At 41.2% G+C, this 20152-nt stretch overlaps 3 protein-coding genes across 3 annotated transcripts; all 3 read left to right on the forward strand.

The window, feature by feature from the left end:
* Window positions 1-11383: 11383 nt before the first annotated feature.
* On the forward strand, window positions 11384-12433 carry LOC145802794 (uncharacterized). The gene has a single exon (XM_082895584.1). The coding sequence runs from the start codon at window positions 11384-11386 to the stop codon at window positions 12431-12433; it is 1050 nt and encodes a 349-aa protein (XP_082751710.1).
* A 1052-nt stretch (window positions 12434-13485) lies between these two features.
* LOC145802795 (uncharacterized) lies at window positions 13486-13920 on the forward strand. The gene has a single exon (XM_082895585.1). It carries the CDS (start codon window positions 13486-13488, stop codon window positions 13918-13920), a length of 435 nt encoding a protein of 144 aa, XP_082751711.1.
* Window positions 13921-14781: 861 nt separating this feature from the next.
* On the forward strand, window positions 14782-16206 carry LOC114311986 (uncharacterized). Its single transcript, XM_082895587.1, has 2 exons — window positions 14782-15403; window positions 15557-16206. The coding sequence occupies exons 1-2, from the start codon at window positions 14782-14784 to the stop codon at window positions 16204-16206; spliced, it is 1272 nt and encodes a 423-aa protein (XP_082751713.1).
* Window positions 16207-20152: the final 3946 nt, after the last annotated feature.

Here is a 20152-nt window from a genome sequence, read left to right on the forward strand (position 1 = left end):
TAAATTGCTACAAATTTCAATAAGTGAATTAAGGAATAACATCGGCTTAACTTCAACTTGTAAATTGCTACAAATTTCAACAAGTGAAGATAAGGAATCAGCTTAATTCCAACTTGTAAATTGCTACAAATTTCAACAAGTGGATTAAGGAATAACATCGGCTTAACTTCAACTTGTAAATTGCTACAAATTTCAACAAGTGAAGATAAGGAATCAGCTTAATTCCAACTTGTAAATTGCTACAAATTTCAACAAGTGAATTAAGGAATAACATCGGCTTAACTTTGCCTGAGTTTGATATGTCTTCAATAAACATCCATGCATAACTTTATCAATCGAACATGTTGAAAGGATTCTGAAAAGACTTTATTGATAATATCGGCCAAACAATGATGTTTATCTAATGATAGAAAAATTTCAAATTACAAGTATTCCAAGGTCTGGGCAATGCTTTGCCTTCATTGTCCTCAAGCCGATATGCTCCATTACCTAATACTAAAGTAACTCTGTAGGGTCCTTCCCAGTTTGGGCCAAGCTTGCCCTCCTTGGGATCTTTCTTGTTCCCGACGACTTTTCTTAGGACTAGGTCGCCAACTTGAAAATCTCTTGGATTAACCTTCTTGTTGTAAGCTCTGGCAAGCTGTTGCTGGTATACTGCGAGCTGAATTGCAGCTTTCTCTCTTCGTTCTTCCAATAAATCCAGGTCTCGGGCTAAGAGTATGTCATTGGTGCCATTCTCTACTCCCTGGGTTCTGATCCCTGGGATGCCGATCTCTAATGGGATGACTGCTTCTGTACCATAGGTCATGGCAAAGGGGGACTCTCCTGTTGATCTTCTCGGCGTAGTCCGATATGCCCAAAGTACGTTGGGCAATTCGTCCACCCACTTTCCTTTTGCTGCCTGGAGCCTCTTCTTTATTCCATCCAGGATTACTTTGTTGGATGCCTCTGCTTGCCCATTGCTTTGAGGAAAACTTGGTGTTGAGAAATAATTCTTGATCTTGAATTTTGTACAAAAGTTTTTGATAAGTTTGCTGTCGAATTGTGTTCCGTTGTCGGCAACTATTGCTCTTGGAATCCCAAATCTGGTGATTATGTTTTTCCAAATAAAATTCTTGACATCCACATCTCGGATTTTGGCAAGAGGTTCTGCCTCTATCCATTTTGTGAAGTAGTCTGTTGCTACCAGCAAGTATTTTCTTTGCCCAGTTGCTTGGGGAAGTTGTCCAACCAGATCCATGCCCCATTGGACAAACGGCCAAGGGCTGGATACTGGGTTTAGGTCGGCAGCTGGCTGATGTATCAAAGGTGCAAACTTTTGACATTGCTCACACTTCTTAACATAGGCTTCGGCATCCTTTTGCATGTAGGGCCACCAATACCCCTGGGTAATGGCCTTGTGGGCTAACGATCTGCCCCCAGCATGGCTTCCACAGATTCCTTCATGAATCTCGTAAAGAAAATCTTCAACCTGCAAAGGGTGTACGCACCTTAAAAGTGGTCCAGTGAACGACCTCCTGTAGAGATGACCTTCCGCTGTTAGGCTGAATCTGGCCGATTTCAGCCTTATTTTATGTGCTTCTTTGTGGTCTTCTGGCAGCTTCCCCTCTTTTAGGAATGCAATGATTGCATCCATCTAGCTTGGTCCAAAGCCCACGCACATTGCTTCTTGTTCGGTGCTCTGTTTATCTATGCTCGGGGCCGACATGTAGTCGATCATAATTGTCCTTGTTTTTCTAGTTTGAATTGAGCTGGCCAGGTTGGCTAATGCGTCGGCGTGGGTGTTGTCATCTCGGCTAACTTGGAGTAATCTGCAGTTCTGGAATAGGGCTGCCAGTCGGATGACTTCCTTTGCATATGCCGACATTCTTTCGTCTCTGGCTGCAAATTCTCCTGTTGACTGGTTAACAATCAGTTGTGAATCACAAAAAACAATTACCTCGTCTGCCTCTGCTGCTGCTGCTAGCTTTAGCCCTGCAATTAATGCTTCATATTCTGCTTCATTATTGGAGGCTTTGAACCCCAGACGGATGGACTGTTCTATAATTTCTCCATCTGGAGATATCAGTAGTACTCCTGCTCCTGCTCCTTGGCGGTTTGAACTTCCATCGACGAATAGTCTGAATGAATCGCCGATGTAGATGCTGTATGGTCTGAGCTTTTCTTTCTCTTGCTTTTTTGTCTTTGACTGGGATTCTTTTTGCTTGTTGGGGTGGTGCTCGTCTTGGCTCGACGGAACCGGAGGTGTGATGGCTTCAGGTGTGAGTTCTGCGACGAAGTCGGCCAAAACTTGGCCTTTTATTGCTGTTCTTGGCCTAAATTCTAGGTCAAACTGGCCCAGTGTTACTGCCCATTTTGCTATCCTTCCTGTTAAGTCTCCTTGATGTAATAAGGACTTCAGTGGGTGCTCTGTTAGGACCACAATCTTGTGTGCCTGAAAGTAATGACTCAATTTCTTTGAAGCCATTACCAAGGCTAGCATTAATTTTTCCAGTGGTAGGTATCTTGTTTCTGCGTCAGCCAGAGTCTTACTTACATAGTAGACAGCCTTCTGCTCCCATTTTGCCTCACAGATTAGCACTGCACTGACTGCGTGCTCAGAGACTGCTAAGTACAAAAACAATTCCTCCCCTGGGATTGGGTTAGAAAGGACCGGGGTTGTGATCAAGTACTTTTTTAGGTCGGCTAAGGCAGCTTCACATTCTTCCGTCCATAGGAAGTCTGTGGCTTTTTTCACCAGGTTAAAGAAGGGTCTGCACTTGTCTGAGCTTCTGCTGATGAATCGGTTTAGGGCTGCGGCCCTTCCAGTGAGCACTTGAACTTGCTTTGCCGATGTTGGACTCTGTAGTTCCAGAATGGCCTTGATTTGGTCTGGGCTGGCTTCAATGCCCTTTCTTGTTACCAGATATCCTAGAAATTTACCTGACCCAACTCCGAAGGCACACTTCGAGGCGTTGAGTCGGAGCCGATATCTTTCGAGTATGTCAAAGACCTCTTTTAGGTCGGCAAGATGACCTTCTGATTTCTTGGTCTTTACGACCATGTCATCGATGTAAACTTCTACCGTTTTGCCAATTAGATGTTTAAACATCTTTGTCACTAACCTCTGATAGGTTGCTCCTGCGTTTTTCAGCCCAAAAGGCATTACCTTGTAACAGTACAGGCCTTTCGGGGTGATGAACGCGGTCTTCTCTTCATCTGGTGGGTACATAGCAATCTGGTGGTACCCTCTATATGCATCTAAAAAACTCATCCTTTCATGTCCCGAAGTGGCGTCGACTAGTTGGTCGATTTTGGGCAGAGGAAAGCTGTCTTTGGGGCAAGCTTTGTTGAGGCTGGTAAAGTCTACACAAACCCTCCACTTGCCATTCTTCTTTTTTACTACTACTGTGTTGGACAGCCATGTTGGGTACTGAACTTCTCGGATGGCTCTGGCTTCAAGGAGTCTGTCTACCTCTTCTTCTACTGCTTCGACGTGCATTAGCGTCGGCCTTCTGGCTCGTTGAATCACAGGTTTTGCCGATCTGTCGACATTCAGGCTGTGGCAGGTGACCTCGGGGTCAATGCCAGGCATTTCATAAGGTGTCCAGGCGAACGCCTCTATGTTTGCCCTTAAAAAATCTTCTAGCTCTTTTTCCTCTTCTCTAGCTAGGCCTGTGCCGAGAAGAAAAAATCGTTCTTCGTCACCCTCCTGGACGAGGATTTTCTTTAGCGCCTCATTGCTTTTCTCGGATGGTTCTTTCCCGACATCTTCTAGGACTTCCATGTCCTCATCTTCGACTTCTGCTTTCTTTGGCTCCCGTATACTACAGGTGGATTTTATTGCTGCCATGGAGCAAGTTTTGGCTTGTAGTTGATCCCCTCTAACTTCTTCAATCCCATGCTCTGTTGGGAACCGGAGTAGTTGATGCAACGTTGAGGGAACTGCCCCCATTGCATGCAACCACGGCCTTCCCAAGATGATGTTGTATGGTGAGGGTGTGTCAATTACCAGGAATTCCGTCCTGATCTTTTTAGTGCCGGCTTGTACTTCTAAGCTTGTTGCACCCAGTGGCCATGTCGGTGTTCCATTAAAGCCGACCATCGGGCCGTTTGATTGTTCTAGGTCATCGGGGTGCAGGCCTAGCTCTTTGTAACATCTGACATACATGATGTCACAGGAGCTGCCTTGATCTATTAGGATGCGTTTTACTTGGCACTCCCCAACCTGGAGGGATACTACCAAGGCATCATTATGCGGATGTTGGACCAGTTCTAAGTCGGCTTCGGTAAAGGCTATCATTGGCCCCTGGCATTCTTCTGGCCGATGTCTCTTTTCCCCGACTTGGTAGATATGCTGTAAATGTCTTACCCTTTGGGTTTCTCCTCTGACTTCGTTTTCGTTGACCCTTGAGTGGATCACATTGACCACCCTCGGTTCTCCTGCTTGTGGTAGTTGTGCTGGGGGAGGGGGTGCTGCTGGGGCTTGAGGCAACCTTGCCTGCTCTTCCCTTGTTCTGGCCTCATCGACCAGGTCCCTCAGAAGGCCTTGTCTTACTAGGTCCTCCAAGTGTGCTTTTAAGGCTCTGCAACCTTGAGTTGGATGCCCTTCTTCATTGTGGTAGGCACAACGTCTACCAACGTTCCTTCCCATGAATTCCCCCGGTGCTCTTGCCGGAGCCCTGAAATAAGGTTGATTTCGAATCCGATCTAAGATTTTATGGATTGGGATCCGGAATACCGTGGTTACCGCCTGTTTATTCCTTAATTCTATTTCTTGTTTGGTCGGCCCACTGTTGACTCGGGCTCGCTTTGGCGAGCCGTTTCCCTTTTCTTGCTTCACCTCTTTGTTTCCCGATGTATCTTCTTCGGCCCTGGCATATTTCTCAATTCTTGCCATGAGTTCTTCCATGCTTTTTGGCAATGTTTTTGCCAAAGACTTCCGTAGTGGGCAGTCATCTTTCAGGCCGTTCTTAAAGGACACGACTGCTACTTCCTGGTTGCATTCGGGTATTCGGTTGAACACCTCGTAGTACCTCTTCGCATAGGCCCTGAGGCCTTCTTCCTTGGTGATTCGTAGAGCCATCAAAGCATCAACCCTCAGGGGTTGCAGCTTGTTGGTCACGAATCTGGCCACAAACATCTCGGCCAAGCCTTCCCATGTCTTTATGCTTCATTTTGGTAACTTGTGGAACCAATCAGATGCAATTTCCCCAAAGGATGAGGGGAATACTTTGCAGAGCAACGGCTCGTTCCCGCTATATAACGCCATTGAATTCAGGTATAGCCCAACGTGAAAGTTTGGATCTGACTTACCATCATAGATTTGAAACCTCGGCATACTGAATCTTTTGGGCGGTTCGAATTTGTCCAGTTCCACCGAGAAGGCTGTCTTCGGTTTTACTGGGGAGTTTACCTCGGCTTCTGCATTCTGCTACCTCCTCTTGAGGTAGTCCCTTAAGTCTTCTTTGCTCCTCCCTGGAGCTCGGCTGTCTTTGGATTTCAGTCTTTTTGGTACACTGCTTTCGGCCTCGTGGTGGGGTCGTTTGGATCTTTCTTCATGGGTTGTGTCAAAATGGAGTACTTGCCCCTGAACATGTCGATGTTCTTTGGGGTTTGGATTTTTCATGTGGTGTGTCCTTCGGGACTCTTCTTCCCTCGGTTTTTCCCGTCCGACTTCCCTGGAAGGCCGGTGAGAATGTCTTCCGCTTCTGGTATGCTGAGGGACCTCGGGGATTGTTTTTCTTCTATCCTTCTGAGTGTTGTTCGCCGGCATCGGCGTATCTTGCAGCGGGTATGGTGGCTGCATAACATTATTCTGCATCATGAAGTTGACGACCGACTGGAGGTCCGCCAACTTGTTTGCTAGTTCTTTCACTTCCTCATCCCTCCGTAGGCACCTGTCCCTCCATACCTGGAGGTTATCTTCATTGTAGTACTTTCCTTGGTTTGCTCTTTTTGACGTGTCGCCTTCTGGGATGACGTCGTTCTCTCTGTGACCCTGGTCACAGGCTTCTGCATTGTGGTTATCTCCTTCGATGTTAAGGTCAATTGGTCTGCCACTCCCAGTGGGAGCGTCATCCCCAATATTTTCCTGCTGTCCGTTACTGGCCATCTATTCTTCTTTCGTTCCCACAGACGGCGCCAAATTGTGTGGGTGAAAATCTGACCACACTGCCCGTTTAGTGATCAGCTGGAGAGCACAAGCAAAATAGATGGCTTAAGCAACCTGAAACAGAAAGAAAAAGCTCCGGCGGTGGTTCTTCCACCCGGGGGCACTCCGACGATCAAGTCAGTATATCTCTCAAAGATAATCAAGTACTAAACTGAATACTCAAAGTATAAATTACATACCTTCGACCCACGGGGGTGCCTCTCTTTTATAATATACTCAATCCAAGTCCCACTAGAAGTATGACTTCTATGAACTCCAATTTACTGTTTACTCTGGACTCTTCAAGAGATAAAGATAAACTCCCTAAGAGCTTTATCCTTATCTTTGGTTAAGTCCCCTCTTTGCCCTAGGACTCTTGCCCCTTATCTCGGATTCCGATATCTTTGGAGATGACCTCGGCTTCTCCGAGATTACCTCAGCTTAACTACCAGGGCACGTGGCACCTCAGCTGACACGTCGACGTCACCATGCCACGTGTTGGTATTCAGAAAATACATCCCCACAATATATATTCTTTCTTCTTCCTTCCATAACTGTCAACTATAGCAAATTCCATTTTAAATTTTGCAAGCAAAATCTGTCATAACCGCCAATGAGAACACAATCCTTAACAGTTTTGACACTCCTCCTTTTCACCACCCAACCCCTGCAACCCTTGTGTAGATTCTAGAGAGAGAATAGATAAATTTAGAAAGAGAGAAAAATAATTAGCAGAGGGCTTTGGAAAAAGAGTGAAGATGAGGGAGATTGGTGGTTCAAAAATGAAAGGTCCATCAAGCATAAGTATTTGTTGAGATCCATGTGAGATTTGTGTGTTATTAAATATTCAATTCATGCATGACCTTATAGCTTCCTCTGCTAGTGGGTTGCACAGTCGCGAACAACCCACTGGTTCGCTCGCAAATACGTAACTTCATATATTAATAGTATATTTATATATATTTGCATATATATATATATATATGTGTGTGTGTAAATTCTATTTTTTTTAATAAGATTACCTTTGTGTACAGAAATTGTGGTGGTGTGCTTTTCATTAAGATTGAATTCATAAATTGTGGTGATATAAAAATTGTGGAAATTGAATACAAAAATCATGGTGATACATTATATTAAATACAAAAATGCTTTCCATTAAAAATTACATACAAAAAATGCAATAATTAAAATTAGTGGTGGTGTTAAATTAAATTAAAATATAATTAAAGATTAATAAAAAAATATAATTAAAAAAATTAAATTAAGATACTAGGAATTACAATAAATAATTAAAAATTTAGAATTGATTGTAATCTGGAATAGTTGAAGTGCGCCAACACCATTAACAAGAATTGTTTATTTCTAGTTAAAAAAAAAAAAGAAGAAATGTTTATTTCATTAAAAAGTAAACAAACATTTCCTATTAACAGTGTCAATGACATTTACAGTTCTTATATTTGAAGCGAGTTAAGCATTATCTTTAAAGCGAGTTAAGCGTTTAGTTTTATACATTAGAAAGACAATTTGCAAGAGTCATAATTAAAGGGGGGATTTATTAAAGTTTCCCCTCCCCTTTTATTTATTTATTTTATTTTAATTGAGAATTACATTGAGATCTTCATTCATGCTATTATTAAAATACAATTCATAGAAAAGAGTATCTAGTCACTTTAAAACTTGAAACAAGTATCTGAAGTAATTGAAAATCCTTGATTGGGAGGTGGAGCAGAATGTTCGAGGCCAGGGCTATCACTTGGCGGAGTGGGTCGAAACGCTTTTGTACTAATAAACCCGCCAGCTCCCTAATTTGGTGGTGGAGTAGAATGACCAATGCCAAGGCTATTACTTGGTGGAGTGGGTCGAAAAGTTTTCTCAACAGTAAGCCTGCTAGCTCCCTTATTGGTGGGTGGAGCAGAATGACCGACACCAGGGCTATTACCTGGTGGAGTGTGTCGAAAAGCTTTCTCACCATCAAGCCTATCAGCTCCCTTATTGGGGGGTGGAGCAGAATGACCAATGCTAAGGCTAACACCCGGTGGAATGGATCGAAAAATTTTGGCACCGGCAAACCTACCAGCTCCTTGATAGGGCGGTGGAGTAGAATTACCATCGCCAGGGCTATTCTCAGCCGGAGTAGGTCGAAAAGCTTTCGCACCAGCAAGCCCACTAGCTCCCTAGTTGGGAGGTGGAGGAGGATGATGGAGGTGGCAAGTAGTTATTTGAAGAGTATGTTAAAAAACTTTCTCACCAGAAAGCCTACCAGCTCCCTTATCAGGGGGGTTGCCAACACACAGACTCTGGTATAGTGCTTTGGTTTGCATTTCTACATTCAACTGCATTCCCTCAGTTGACCTAGCTCCATAAGAGAAGGTTATCTCACGAAGAAAAACATAAAGTGAGCAAGACCTTACTTTTGTCCATAACTAACAAGAAGCAAGCTTCAAATGGAGGATAGGTTTGAAGATTGTATAGGCATCTTCTACAGAGTTAACAACATGTTCAAAATAAATGTAGAAGAGGTATTTATTTTAAAAAAAATGCTATATATAATCATATTTCTTAACCCCCCGTCTCTTTTTCTTTTTTTTTATTCTAAAACACAAGTGAGTAGATCCCATATGTAATTATGAATGTGAGTCACATTCATTTGAATAAGTCTATATGGACAGAAATTATTCATAGAATAAGATACAAACATCTTACCAATAGTAGATCCCACATATAGAAGTGGGGTCCATATGTGGGTCTCACACATATGACACCCACCCTTTGTGAGAGGTTTGTGTCGGATTTTGCGAATGATTTTTTTGTTCCTAACATTACTATATTTATTTTATGTCTAAAAGTAAGAAAATGAAGTAAGAAATTGAATTATATAATATTGTTCTTCATTTTAGGGGCTGAATTATTTTGAAATTACATTTTTCAAAACAAATAGTTCTTATTAGAGTAGAATGAGAAAAATAATTAATTTGATTTTTTTATATTTGTGAGAGAAAAGTGCATGTTGGCAACATTTTAGGACGCCATTATTATTTTCCTAAGAAAGTAGAAAAATGATCCGGACCCCCATTGAGGGTGACCCCAGCGGATTGTGATTGGCCAAAATTTTTTTTTTTCCTTCTCCAATCACCAACCCCGCACGTGTGTGTGGGGGAGGGGAGAGTGGGGGTCTCAATCAGGTCTCAAGAAAGTAATAGTTATGAAATATTAACAATGGCAAAGATTATGGTACACATATTTTAAATGGTATATATCATATATAATATATCTTATAACTCTAAAAGAATATGATATAACTTTATACTTTTTGAGTTATAAATTAAAAGAAAAGTCATAATCAAATATATCAAAATAATGCTATAACTAAATAAGAAAATTAGTTATAAAAAAAAAAAAAAAAAAAGACGTAACGAAGCATGCATATAATTTGGGGGGTGTATAATAGAATTTTCCATTAACATAAATTCTAATTGAAAAGGTAATTGGGTTCCTTCCTATTCACAGTTTCAATTAGAGGGTACTATCTAGAAAGGATGAGCATCGGCCCGTTGGCTCGCCCAGTCTAGTTTTATTTTTTTTAAGATTTGGGAATATTGTTTTAACTTATAGAGTTAGATTGGGTTACTATCTTTAGCTCGATATATTAATGGGGGGTTGGGCTTGAGATTTATACTGTAACCTAGTTTGACCTGCTATTCAATTAATTAGTTAATTATAATATATTAAAAAATATATTTTTTTGTTACGATGTAAACTTTGTCTTTGTTAATTTTATTAAAACTTACATATATGGTAGGTATGATTGAATTTATTTAAGAAATTCCTCAATTTATTTACAAATTCTTTCAATTTATAATGATGTCAATATGTTTATTTAATATGTGATTGAATTTAGTTATGAAATGTTTAAAATTTTCTTTAATATATAGTCTGATAGGTGGATTTGGAATTTATAATTATTTTTTGGGCCAGACTTGGACAGATCTAGAGGCTTGATGTTAGGGCTAGGTACGGTTTGGGTAGACACAAAATCCGTTATTATGTAGTTTCGGTCCAACCCAAACACGGCCAATTGTATGCCCACCCCTATAAAATGGGCTAGTGAGATTTACTATAGATCCGGCGATGATCAAAATTGTTTATTTTATAGAATTTTTCGTGTACATCATATTTATAAGAAAAACTAAGTCGATCAGATAATCATAGTCTATTCAATTTATTGCATTTGTATCTAAACAAATGAACAACAAATGTATTTTTAAAATAGATCATCCATTTTTTTGATAACAAACGCAATAAATTGAATAGATTACGATTATCGAATTGATTTAAAAAAAAAATTACAAATTATATGCACAATAGATCTTACAAAATGAACGATTTAGATTATCGAAATGAGCCACATAATGAACTTTACAGACCCAAACAACACCGTCCAATCCAGATTATAGATTGGAGGAAAGTTCAGTCAATTCAAAAAAATTTCTTTGATTATATTATTCTATAATTTTTTTATTTTTTTATTTTTTTGAGTTCAATTTTAGATTTAAGTTTCCGTTTGTCCATAATTTGGAATGTAAAGATTGTAATTTGGAATGTAAAGATTGTTCCGGCCGTATGACTCATCACAGGTCTCGTTTTAATGATTCAAATTATTCAGTTTATAAGATCTTTTGTACATATCATCTCTAAAAAAATTAATTCGATCCGATGATTGTATCCTATTCACTTTGTCTCATTTGTATTAAAAAAATGAATGGTAAATATGTTTGTAAAAATACACTATTAATTTTTTTACTGACAAAATTATAAATTGAATAGGTTACGATTATACTTAATTTTTTTTGGTAAATAATATATATAATAGACTTTATAAAATGAACAGTTTAGATTTTGGACTAAAAAAAAAGGCCCATCCGTAAGTTTGGCTCTAAAATCATGTATTTAAGGATATTTATTAAGGCTATGTTTGGCATGCCCATTCGGGCAAGAATAGCCAAATAGTCATATTAGACAAAATTGACTATTTTAGTTAAATATGACAAAATATCATATCCAAATCATAATTAAAGGTTCAATTACTGCTAAAAAGATTTCTCTCTCTAGAATGAGAGCATCTCTCTCTAGAATGAGAGTTATACCGCCGTAGTGCAGTTTCTGGGATCATTCTCCTCGCTGTCTCTCTTCTTTCTTTTCTATTCTTTGGGTTTCCACTTCTCCTTTCTTTTCTCTCTACCTTGGGTTTTCATGGATCGTGCACCGGTCTCTTCGGAGGGACTGGATTTTGTGGAACTCCAGGAGGGGTCTGACGAGTGTGTTGATGTCTCGAACCTCTGTCTGGTTGGGAAGATCTTAGCCCCCAAAACCCTCAATAAGTCTGCAGTCACCAATATTATTATGAAAGCCTGGAAGCCGAAGGCAAATCTGGGGATCTCGTCTTGGCCAGATAATGTTTTCATGTTTCAATTTGATAAGGCAGATGACCAGCAAAGAGTCTTACTAGAAGCTCCTTGGTCTGTCATGGGTTTTTTGCTAGTCCTACAGCCCCTATCTCTCGGAAAGCCAGTTGAAGATATGGAGTTCAAATGGAGCCCTTTTTGGGTTCAGGTACATGGTGTTCCGATGGCCAAACTGACACGCCAAAATGGCGAGATTATCGGTCGACGAATTGGGAATCTTATTGGGGTTGAGGCCCTTCATGATGGCCTCCTTTTAAATCGGAGCTTTCTTAGACTCAGAGTAGATGTGGATGTGGATGTGACTCAACCCCTGCCTTTGGGATTCATTTTACATCAGCCAGGGAATGAGGAGAAAGAATCTTGGATCTCCTATCGTTATGAAAAACTATCTGATTTTTGCTATGATTGTGGCATGATAGGCCACGATAACTCCTCCTGCAAATTTGTGTCTCGTGCGGAAGGCCAGCAGTCTGGTTATGGGCCTGAATTGCGTACCACCAGAGCTCCTATGTTGAATATACCGCTAAAGGAGGTCCATCCCTGGGCGAACAAAGCGGAGGAACGGATGCCCAACCTGGGTGGTAACCGACCGGTGCCGGAGTGGAGGGAAGCCGTTTGTACGGTGCCTCCCAAGGACAGCACGCGTATACCCACCCCAGAAGAGGCTGGCAATGTGGATCAGGCTGATGTTCTGAGGCAAATCGTGGTGTCAGAACTTGGGAGGGATAGTGGCCCTGGTGGCACGTCCTCACCACAGGCAGAGGTGGCAGGGGTGAATGTTAATATAACCAATTTGAAGGAAAAACCCATCCTTGTGGGTCAGACAGAGACCACTTGAAGTAATCATTCTGGTCCAGTTTTAATATCCTCAGCCCAAGCTCTTGGTGGGCCTAGACCAAGTTATTTTGTCACTGAACCCTTGGATAATACTTTGATTGTAAGGCCTTCTCCTAGCTGCGGAAGTGGAATTGGGCGTCTTTATGAAATAGGAATTGAGGAAATTAGCCCTAGTTCTAGCCCAACTAGCATTTCTTTTATGGATCAGGCTCTAGATAAGAGTATGGCCATTTGTTTCCAAGACTTATCTATTAAAAGGAAGGCCCAGGACAAGCTTGGTGAAGAAACCCAACCTAAACGGCTCAAATAGGATAATGTCAATGTCAACTGCAAAGTTGTCGTGGCTTCAAACAGAAAGGGCAAACCTTATCGAGGTGGAAAATGGTCAAATTCCTCACGGTCAAGACGAACTGGGCACAGCTCGCACTTGGTTTTGAGTGGCGGCACTGGGGCTAGCTTGGAGATGAAGTTAGATGATGATGCTTTGGTTCAGGCTCCAATCTCATGGAGTCAAGAGGGTGAGGAGCTTTGTTGTTCTCAAGTTCCTAGTAGCTTTCCGGATGAAGTTTCGATACTTTCAGAACGGGTTAAGGTGGCTGACCCTCAACAGCCACGGGATCCATGCTGATTTTGAGCTGAAACTGCCAGGGGTTGGGGCGACCCCTGACAGTCCAGATCCTCCGAGGGTTGTGCTCAACCCATCGCCCCTCTGTGGTGTTTTTAATGGAAACAAAGAATAAAGCCTCCAAACTAGAGAAGACTCGACGAAGACTCCAATTCACGCACAGTTTTTACGTGAACCCGGTTGGGGCTTCTGGCGGGTTGGCTCTTTGGTGGGTGGAAGAACTGAATTTGGATGTTCGATTCAAGTCTAAACACCTCCTTCGATGCATTGTCGGTAACAGAAATTTGGATAGAGTGTGGGCTATTTCTTTTGTTTATGCCCCTCCTAATAGATCTCAGCGGAAAGAATTTTGGCAACTATTGATTCATCAAGCTTAGGTCAATCAGTATCCATGGTTATGTGTGGGCGATTTCAATCAAGTTGGCTACATGTGGGAAAAGCAAGGTGGCGTGGAATGTTCTAGATCTCATATGGACGAGTTCCAAGGTATGCTATCGGAATGTGCTCTGATGGATCTTGGCTTTAAAGGTAATGCATTTACCTGGACGAACAACCAAGTTGGGGCAGCCAATATTCGCGAAAGGTTGGACAAAGCCTTTGCCTCGGTGGAGTGGCGCGATAAGTTTCCTCAGGCACAAGTATTCCATGAAAACATTTTCGGCTCTGACCATTGTCCTTTGCTTGTGAATTGTTGCGCTCCTCCTAAAAGAGTCCCTCGGGTGTTTAAGTTTGAATCTATGTGGGCTTCCAGTCCAGAATGTGGGGAAGTTATTAAACGGTCCTGGGCCTCTCCACAATCTGGTTCCCTAATGTTCCAATTGGTCCAGCGATTGAAAGTGTGTAGTAATGGCCTTTTATCTTAGAGTCGGCATGCATTTGGCAATAACAAGAAACAAATTGCAGCTTGCAAACTCAAGTTGAATTACCTTCAGAGCCTTGCTCCCATGTATCAAAACATTACGGATCAAGCCTCTATTAAGTCCGAAATGGAATTGTATATGATGAGAGAGGAGATGTTCCTACATCAGAGGTCTTGGGTTAATTGGTTATCTTTTGGCGATAGAAATTCGGCCTTCTTTCATGCCACCCTCAACCAACGTCGGCTGAGAAACCAATTAGTGCGCCTAAAGGATGCCAATGGGATGTGGCTTGAGTCCGATGAGGAGATTGACCACCATTTGCACTCTTACTGTCTTGATTTATTCTCTTCGGTCGGTAGTCGGGATATGGAAAAGGCCTTAGATGGAGTGGATTATGTTCTCACTAATGAGATGAACTCTCGGTTAACCAGGGCTGTAACAAACGACGAAATCAAGTCAGCGGTATTCCAACTGGGTACTCTCAAAGCCCCGGGACCAGATGGGTACTCAGGGTTCTTCTACCAACGGTTTTGGGCTGAAATTGGGAATGAGGTCTGTAAGGCAATCCGAAATTTCTTTGTGGGTGGATTTCTACTAAAAGAGTGGAACCAAACTAATTTGGTTTTGATTTCGAAAGTCTCAGCTCTTGAATCCCTTTCACAATTTAGACCTATCAGCTTATGCAACTTTAATCTTAAAATCATTACCAAGATTCTGGCTAATCGCTTGAAAAAAGTTTTAGGAAAGCTTGTTTCACCTTATCAATCGGCGTTTGTTCCTGGTCGTATGATCCAAGACAATATACTGGTCGCCCATGAAGCCTTTCACTATCTTAAACTGCTCAAGTGAGGCCGCCAATCGGCCATGGCTGCGAAGCTCGACTTTAACAAAGCTTATGATCGGGTTCAATGGGATTTTCTTAAAGCGGTTCTGCGTAAGATGGGCTTTCATGATATCTGGGTTAACTGGGTGATGCAATGTATTACAACAGTTACCTTCGCTGTGGTTGTTAATGGGGTGGTGCGAACGACCTTTATACCTTCTAGGGGCATTCGACAAGGGGAACCTCTCTCTCCTTATCTATTCTTACTGGTGATTGAGGTGCTATCCAAACTACTTCAAAAAAGTTTGGCAGCAGGAAAGTTCTCAGGCATTAAGATCAGTCGAGGGTGCCCAGTGCTTTCACACCTCTTCTTTGCCGATGATGTTCTTTTATTTTTCAAAGCGAATGTGGCTCACTGTCATGAAATCCTCCGAGTTTTGGCTATGTACAGCCAAGCTTCGGGCCAACAACTTAACTTCAATAAATCAGGCCTTCAGTTTTCAACTAACACCAGTGAAGGATATAAACGGCAAATTTTTGATCTCCTGCGCATTGCCCCTGCTAATCTGGGATCCAAATATTTGGGTCTGCCAACTTTCTGGGGGAGATCCAAATGGGCAACATATAATTACATTGTGGAAAGGGTGCGCGATAAACTTCAAGGTTGGAAGCTTAAACTTTTGTCCCAAGCGGGACGGGAAATTCTTCTTAAATCGGTCGCCTAGGCAATTCCCTCCTATGCAATGTCTTGCTTTTTACTCCCCAAGAATTTGTGCTCTGAATTGAATGCACTTTTGAGCAATTATTGGTGGAAAGGTGACTCTGACAACAAAGGTATTCATTGGGCAGCGTGGGACAAACTAACAATGCCTAAACTCCAAGGCGGAATGGGTTTCGGCGATTTTCGCTCTTTTAATAGAGCTCTGCTAGCTCGTCAAGGGTGGCGGCTCAGTCAGTTTCCTAACTCCTTCTGTGCTCAAATCTTCAAGGGTCGGTATTACCCTCAGTCAAATTTTTGGACTGCCAGAAAAGGTCCGCGGGCATCATGGGCGTGGACCAGTCTTCTGGAGGGTCGAGAGGTGTTAAAGAGAGGGGTCAGATGGCAAGTGTTTAATGGGAAATCCATTAATTTCTGGAATGATAAATGGGTAACTTTCTCTCCAAACTTCTGTGTCAAATCTCAGAAACCTTTGGGATGTCAGCTAACGAAAGTGAGTGAGGCAATTAACCACAATACCAACTGCTGGAATGTAAATGTGCTGCAGAGTGTGATCTCAAAGGATAAGGTTGATAAGATTTGTTTGATTCCAATTGCGACTGAGCCTCAAGATGATCGTCTCATTTGGCATCATGATCCGAAAGGACTCTACTCAGTTAAGTCCGAATACCGGGTGGCAGTCACGGAATCAGTGCACCAATTCGAAACTCGACCATCATCCTCATTTCAGATGCCCGAGCAAGTCTAGAAATTCTTGTGGGCCCTTCCAATACCTCAAAAGTTCCGGAACTTCTGGTGCGCGGGTGTGTAACAATCTGTTGGCTTCCAAAGCTAACCTTTTCCGACGTCATTGTGCTCGGGATGAGTTATGTCCTATCTGCAATCAGGAAACTGAAACAATGGAGCATTTGATTTGTGGTTGCGAATGGACGCGGGCGGTGTGGTTTGGGAGTAGCTTGGGCATTGCGACAAATCTGAGTCCTATTGTTTCGATTCAAAGATGGACCTGTGAAGTGTATCAGAATATCTCAATTCAGTCTGAGAGAGTGGATTATTTTTGTCAGGTAATTTGGTTGGCTTGGCATATATGGAAGTGTCGGAATGACATGGTTTTCAACCAGCAGCCCATCGACCCTCTCTCTGTCATATTTCGAGCAGCCAAGGACTCATGTGAATATGCTTCGGCACTACAGGCCTCTTATTCTACTCCCTCTCGGCTGAATTCCCATCGAACTTCGGATCGAGTGTGGATTCCTTCTCGGCAAGGCAGCTTCAAAGCAAACTGTGATGTTGTACTCAGGCCTGGAACCTCCAGAGCTTCAATGGCGGTGATTTTCCGTAACAGCAGTGGCTCGGTAGTGGAAGGAGCAGCTCGCTTTGAGGATGTAGGCTCAATTTTGCAGGGTGAAGCGTTGGCAATTCGTTGGGTATGGGTTGTTTGAGATGATCTAAATAAGTGTATTTTTTAACTTTTTATGAAATATGGATTGGGCATGGGTTGAGTTTAAAGTGATATGGTAGAAAGGTGACGTGATTTAAATAAGATGGTGTGACTTAAATAAGATAGTGATTTTTTGACTTTTTGAATTTTTTAGTTTATGCCAAACAATACCTAAATTAGGGTCATTTGACTGTGGCTTTTTTAGTTGGCTTTTTAATTTTTTTGGACTATTTTAGCCTGAAATTTTTTTGGTTGTTTATTTTTCTTATTTGAATTTTTTGACTTTTTGGCTTTAGAATGACAAATTGTAATTTTTGTCCTTTTGTAATTTTTTACTTTTTTTTTGTCATTTTGTAATTTTTTAACCTAGGATGATAACAAACGAGCACTTAATTACATCAATAGCAAACAAACAATTGTGACGAGCTTCTTGTTCAGTATAAAAAAGAATTTTGTGACGTGTTTCTTGTTCAGTATAAAAAAGAAGAAAAATGGGTGGAAGCACTAAAATGAGGGCATTAATGATGTGCCTTGTTTTTTTTTTTGATATTTTCAATGCATTAATGCTATTAGTTGTGCTTTTTTTAGTAGTATGAATCATTGTTGAAAAAATAATCTCCTAAAATGTATGCACTATGGGACAAACAATGGTGTGTGTGGTGTATTTATTTTAAGGGGAACTTACCAATAAGTCCCATATACAAAGTTCAAGACCTATCTAATCTCCAAACAAAACACTTGCACCAATTAGTCTTATATATTTTTAATTGTTACAAAAAAATCATTTTTTTTTTTAATTTACAGCCACTGTTACATCCTACTATCGTCAGACTTTTGTCGACGGTCACCGGAGACTCGTCGGAATGTTCAATATAACCAAGAAGTCGTTAGAGTATCGTCGGAAGTTCACCGGAGTGTTATGAACATTAATGGAAGTCGCCGGAATGTTCAGAACGTTCACTGGACGTTAAGAACATCATTAGAGACTCATCGGAATGTGCACAATATTGCCTGAAAAAAAGAAGAAGAATAAATGAAGAAATTAGAGTGAAAAAACATAACAAAATGTGCTAAATATTGATAAACTAAAAGAAAAAAAAAAATAGAACGACAAAAAACAACAACAATGGGAAAAAGATATGCTATTTTTTAATTTTTGTAAGGTTTAAGCAAATAATCTCCAATATTGATCAAACTGAAAAACAAGTTTTGAAACTGTAAAATGTTACAGTTTCAAAGAAAAAATCTATTAAGCATTTATCTTTATTAATCAAACTGAAAACATGTTATGAAACTGTAAAATTTTACAATTCTAAAGAATGTTATTAAACTGTAAAATTTTACAGTTTAATACCATGATTTATTCCAACACCAAAAAAATTTGAAACTGCAAAATTTTACAGTTTTCACTGCCTGTAACTAAAACTCAAAAACAATTTGTACAGAACTTGAAAATTTTCTCCATTAGAACAAAAAAAGAGAAGTGTATAACAGAGAAAATGTAAAAAAAATAAGAGATCGAAGGAGAGAGGATTGTACTCCGGCAACTATTTTTTGTTCAGATCTAGTCGGATCTGATGTAGATCTACTTATCTTCTTCATCTTCTTCGTCGGAAACATATCTTCTTTACCGTCAGTGAGGTAAGGAGTCGGCGGTCGGTGGTTGCTGGTTGTGTGGGTAAAAATCTGACCACGCTGCTTGCTTAGTGATCAACTGGAGAGCACAGGCAGAATAGATGGCTTTAGCAACCTGAAACAGAAAGAAAAGGCTCCGGCGGTGGTTCTTCCACCCGGGGACACTCCGACGATCAAGTCAGTATATTTCTCAAAGATAATCAAGTGCAAAACTTAACACTTAAAACATAAATTGCATACCTTAGACCCACGGGGGTGCCTCTCTTTTATAATATACTCAATCTAAGTCCTACTAGAAGTATGACTTCTATGAACTCCAATTTACTGCTTACTCTGGACTCTTTAAGAGATAAAGATGAACTCCCTTAAGAATTTTATCTAGGTTAAGTCCCCTCTTTATCCTAGGACTCTTGTCCCTTATCTGCTTATCTCGGATTCCGATATCTTCGGGGCTAACCTCGGCAACTCCGAGATCATCTCGGCTTAACTACCACGACACATGGCACCTCGGCTGACACGTCGGCGTCACCATGCCACGTGTTGGTATTCAGAAAATATATCCCCACAACTGCCCCCTAGGTTCTATTACCTCGACATTCTGAGGTGATGGAACCTATACCGACATTTCAACATTTCTTTTCTGAGTAATGGCTCAAAAACTGTTTGGCCGAGATAATCCTCTTTCAGCCGACGTGTTTTCTTCGGAGAACAAGGTTTCGAACGTACTTTCCCACGCGCATGAGCTGTCATGCATATCTAACCGTTCCTTTTCACGTGTTTTGTTTTCATTGGAGCGTGTCTGTGACGCGTCTGAAAGCTGTCTGTCATTTGTCTGCGCCGTCTGACGCCTGCGTTGCTCCAGGCGTAATAATTGCCCTAATTTTGCCGCCGTTTCAAATTTTTGACAAAACTCTTTTTTGCCTCTATTTTTCCTTCACTTTTTCATTCTGATTTCTTGCTCTTTCTCTCTCCGAAAGCTCTTTCTTCTTCGAATCTGCCATTGCTTCGATCTCTCTTCTGGAACTGTCCTTAATCTCCCATTCTTGTGAAGCTTTCTTTGCTGTTGCAACCGATTTCTGAGCTCGGCGAACATTGCCCCGGCTTCATTTGTTCTGGTAAGATCCTTTCCTTTCATTCTTAATTCTCTTTATGCGCTTTTATCATTACTGCTTTGTTGCTCGATTTCTTCCATATTTTGAACATTTGTACTGTTTCAATATTTTTCTTGCCATAATTCTTGACCTTTATCCCTTTGTATTCTTCGTGTTTCTGATAGTCCATCTTTGTTCTTGAATCTGAAACTTCGTCTTTGTTTTCTCTTTTTTGTATCTGTCCCAGATCTGTGCCTTCGATCTTGATCTTTATAGTTCTTAGGTTTGGGATTTGTGCGTAGAACCTTCAAATTTAGGGAAAACTGAAACAAGCCTTATCAGCCCTTTCCTAGGTCTTTGCCGAGGTTCTTATAACCCTTCTTAAAAACGCCCATCTTCTGAAACATATTTTAAGTTGACATAATGGGTATGTGGAGGCATAGGGTAAATACCCCAACAAAACTTGAATACTTTAGGCAGGAATTCTCTATCCCAGCCGATGTTCACCTTAAGCTAGCTGGGGATAA

The sequence above is a fragment of the Camellia sinensis genome, chromosome 11 (assembly GCF_055761805.1).
Source record: "Camellia sinensis isolate YWXY chromosome 11, ASM5576180v1, whole genome shotgun sequence".
NCBI lineage: Eukaryota > Viridiplantae > Streptophyta > Magnoliopsida > Ericales > Theaceae > Camellia > Camellia sinensis.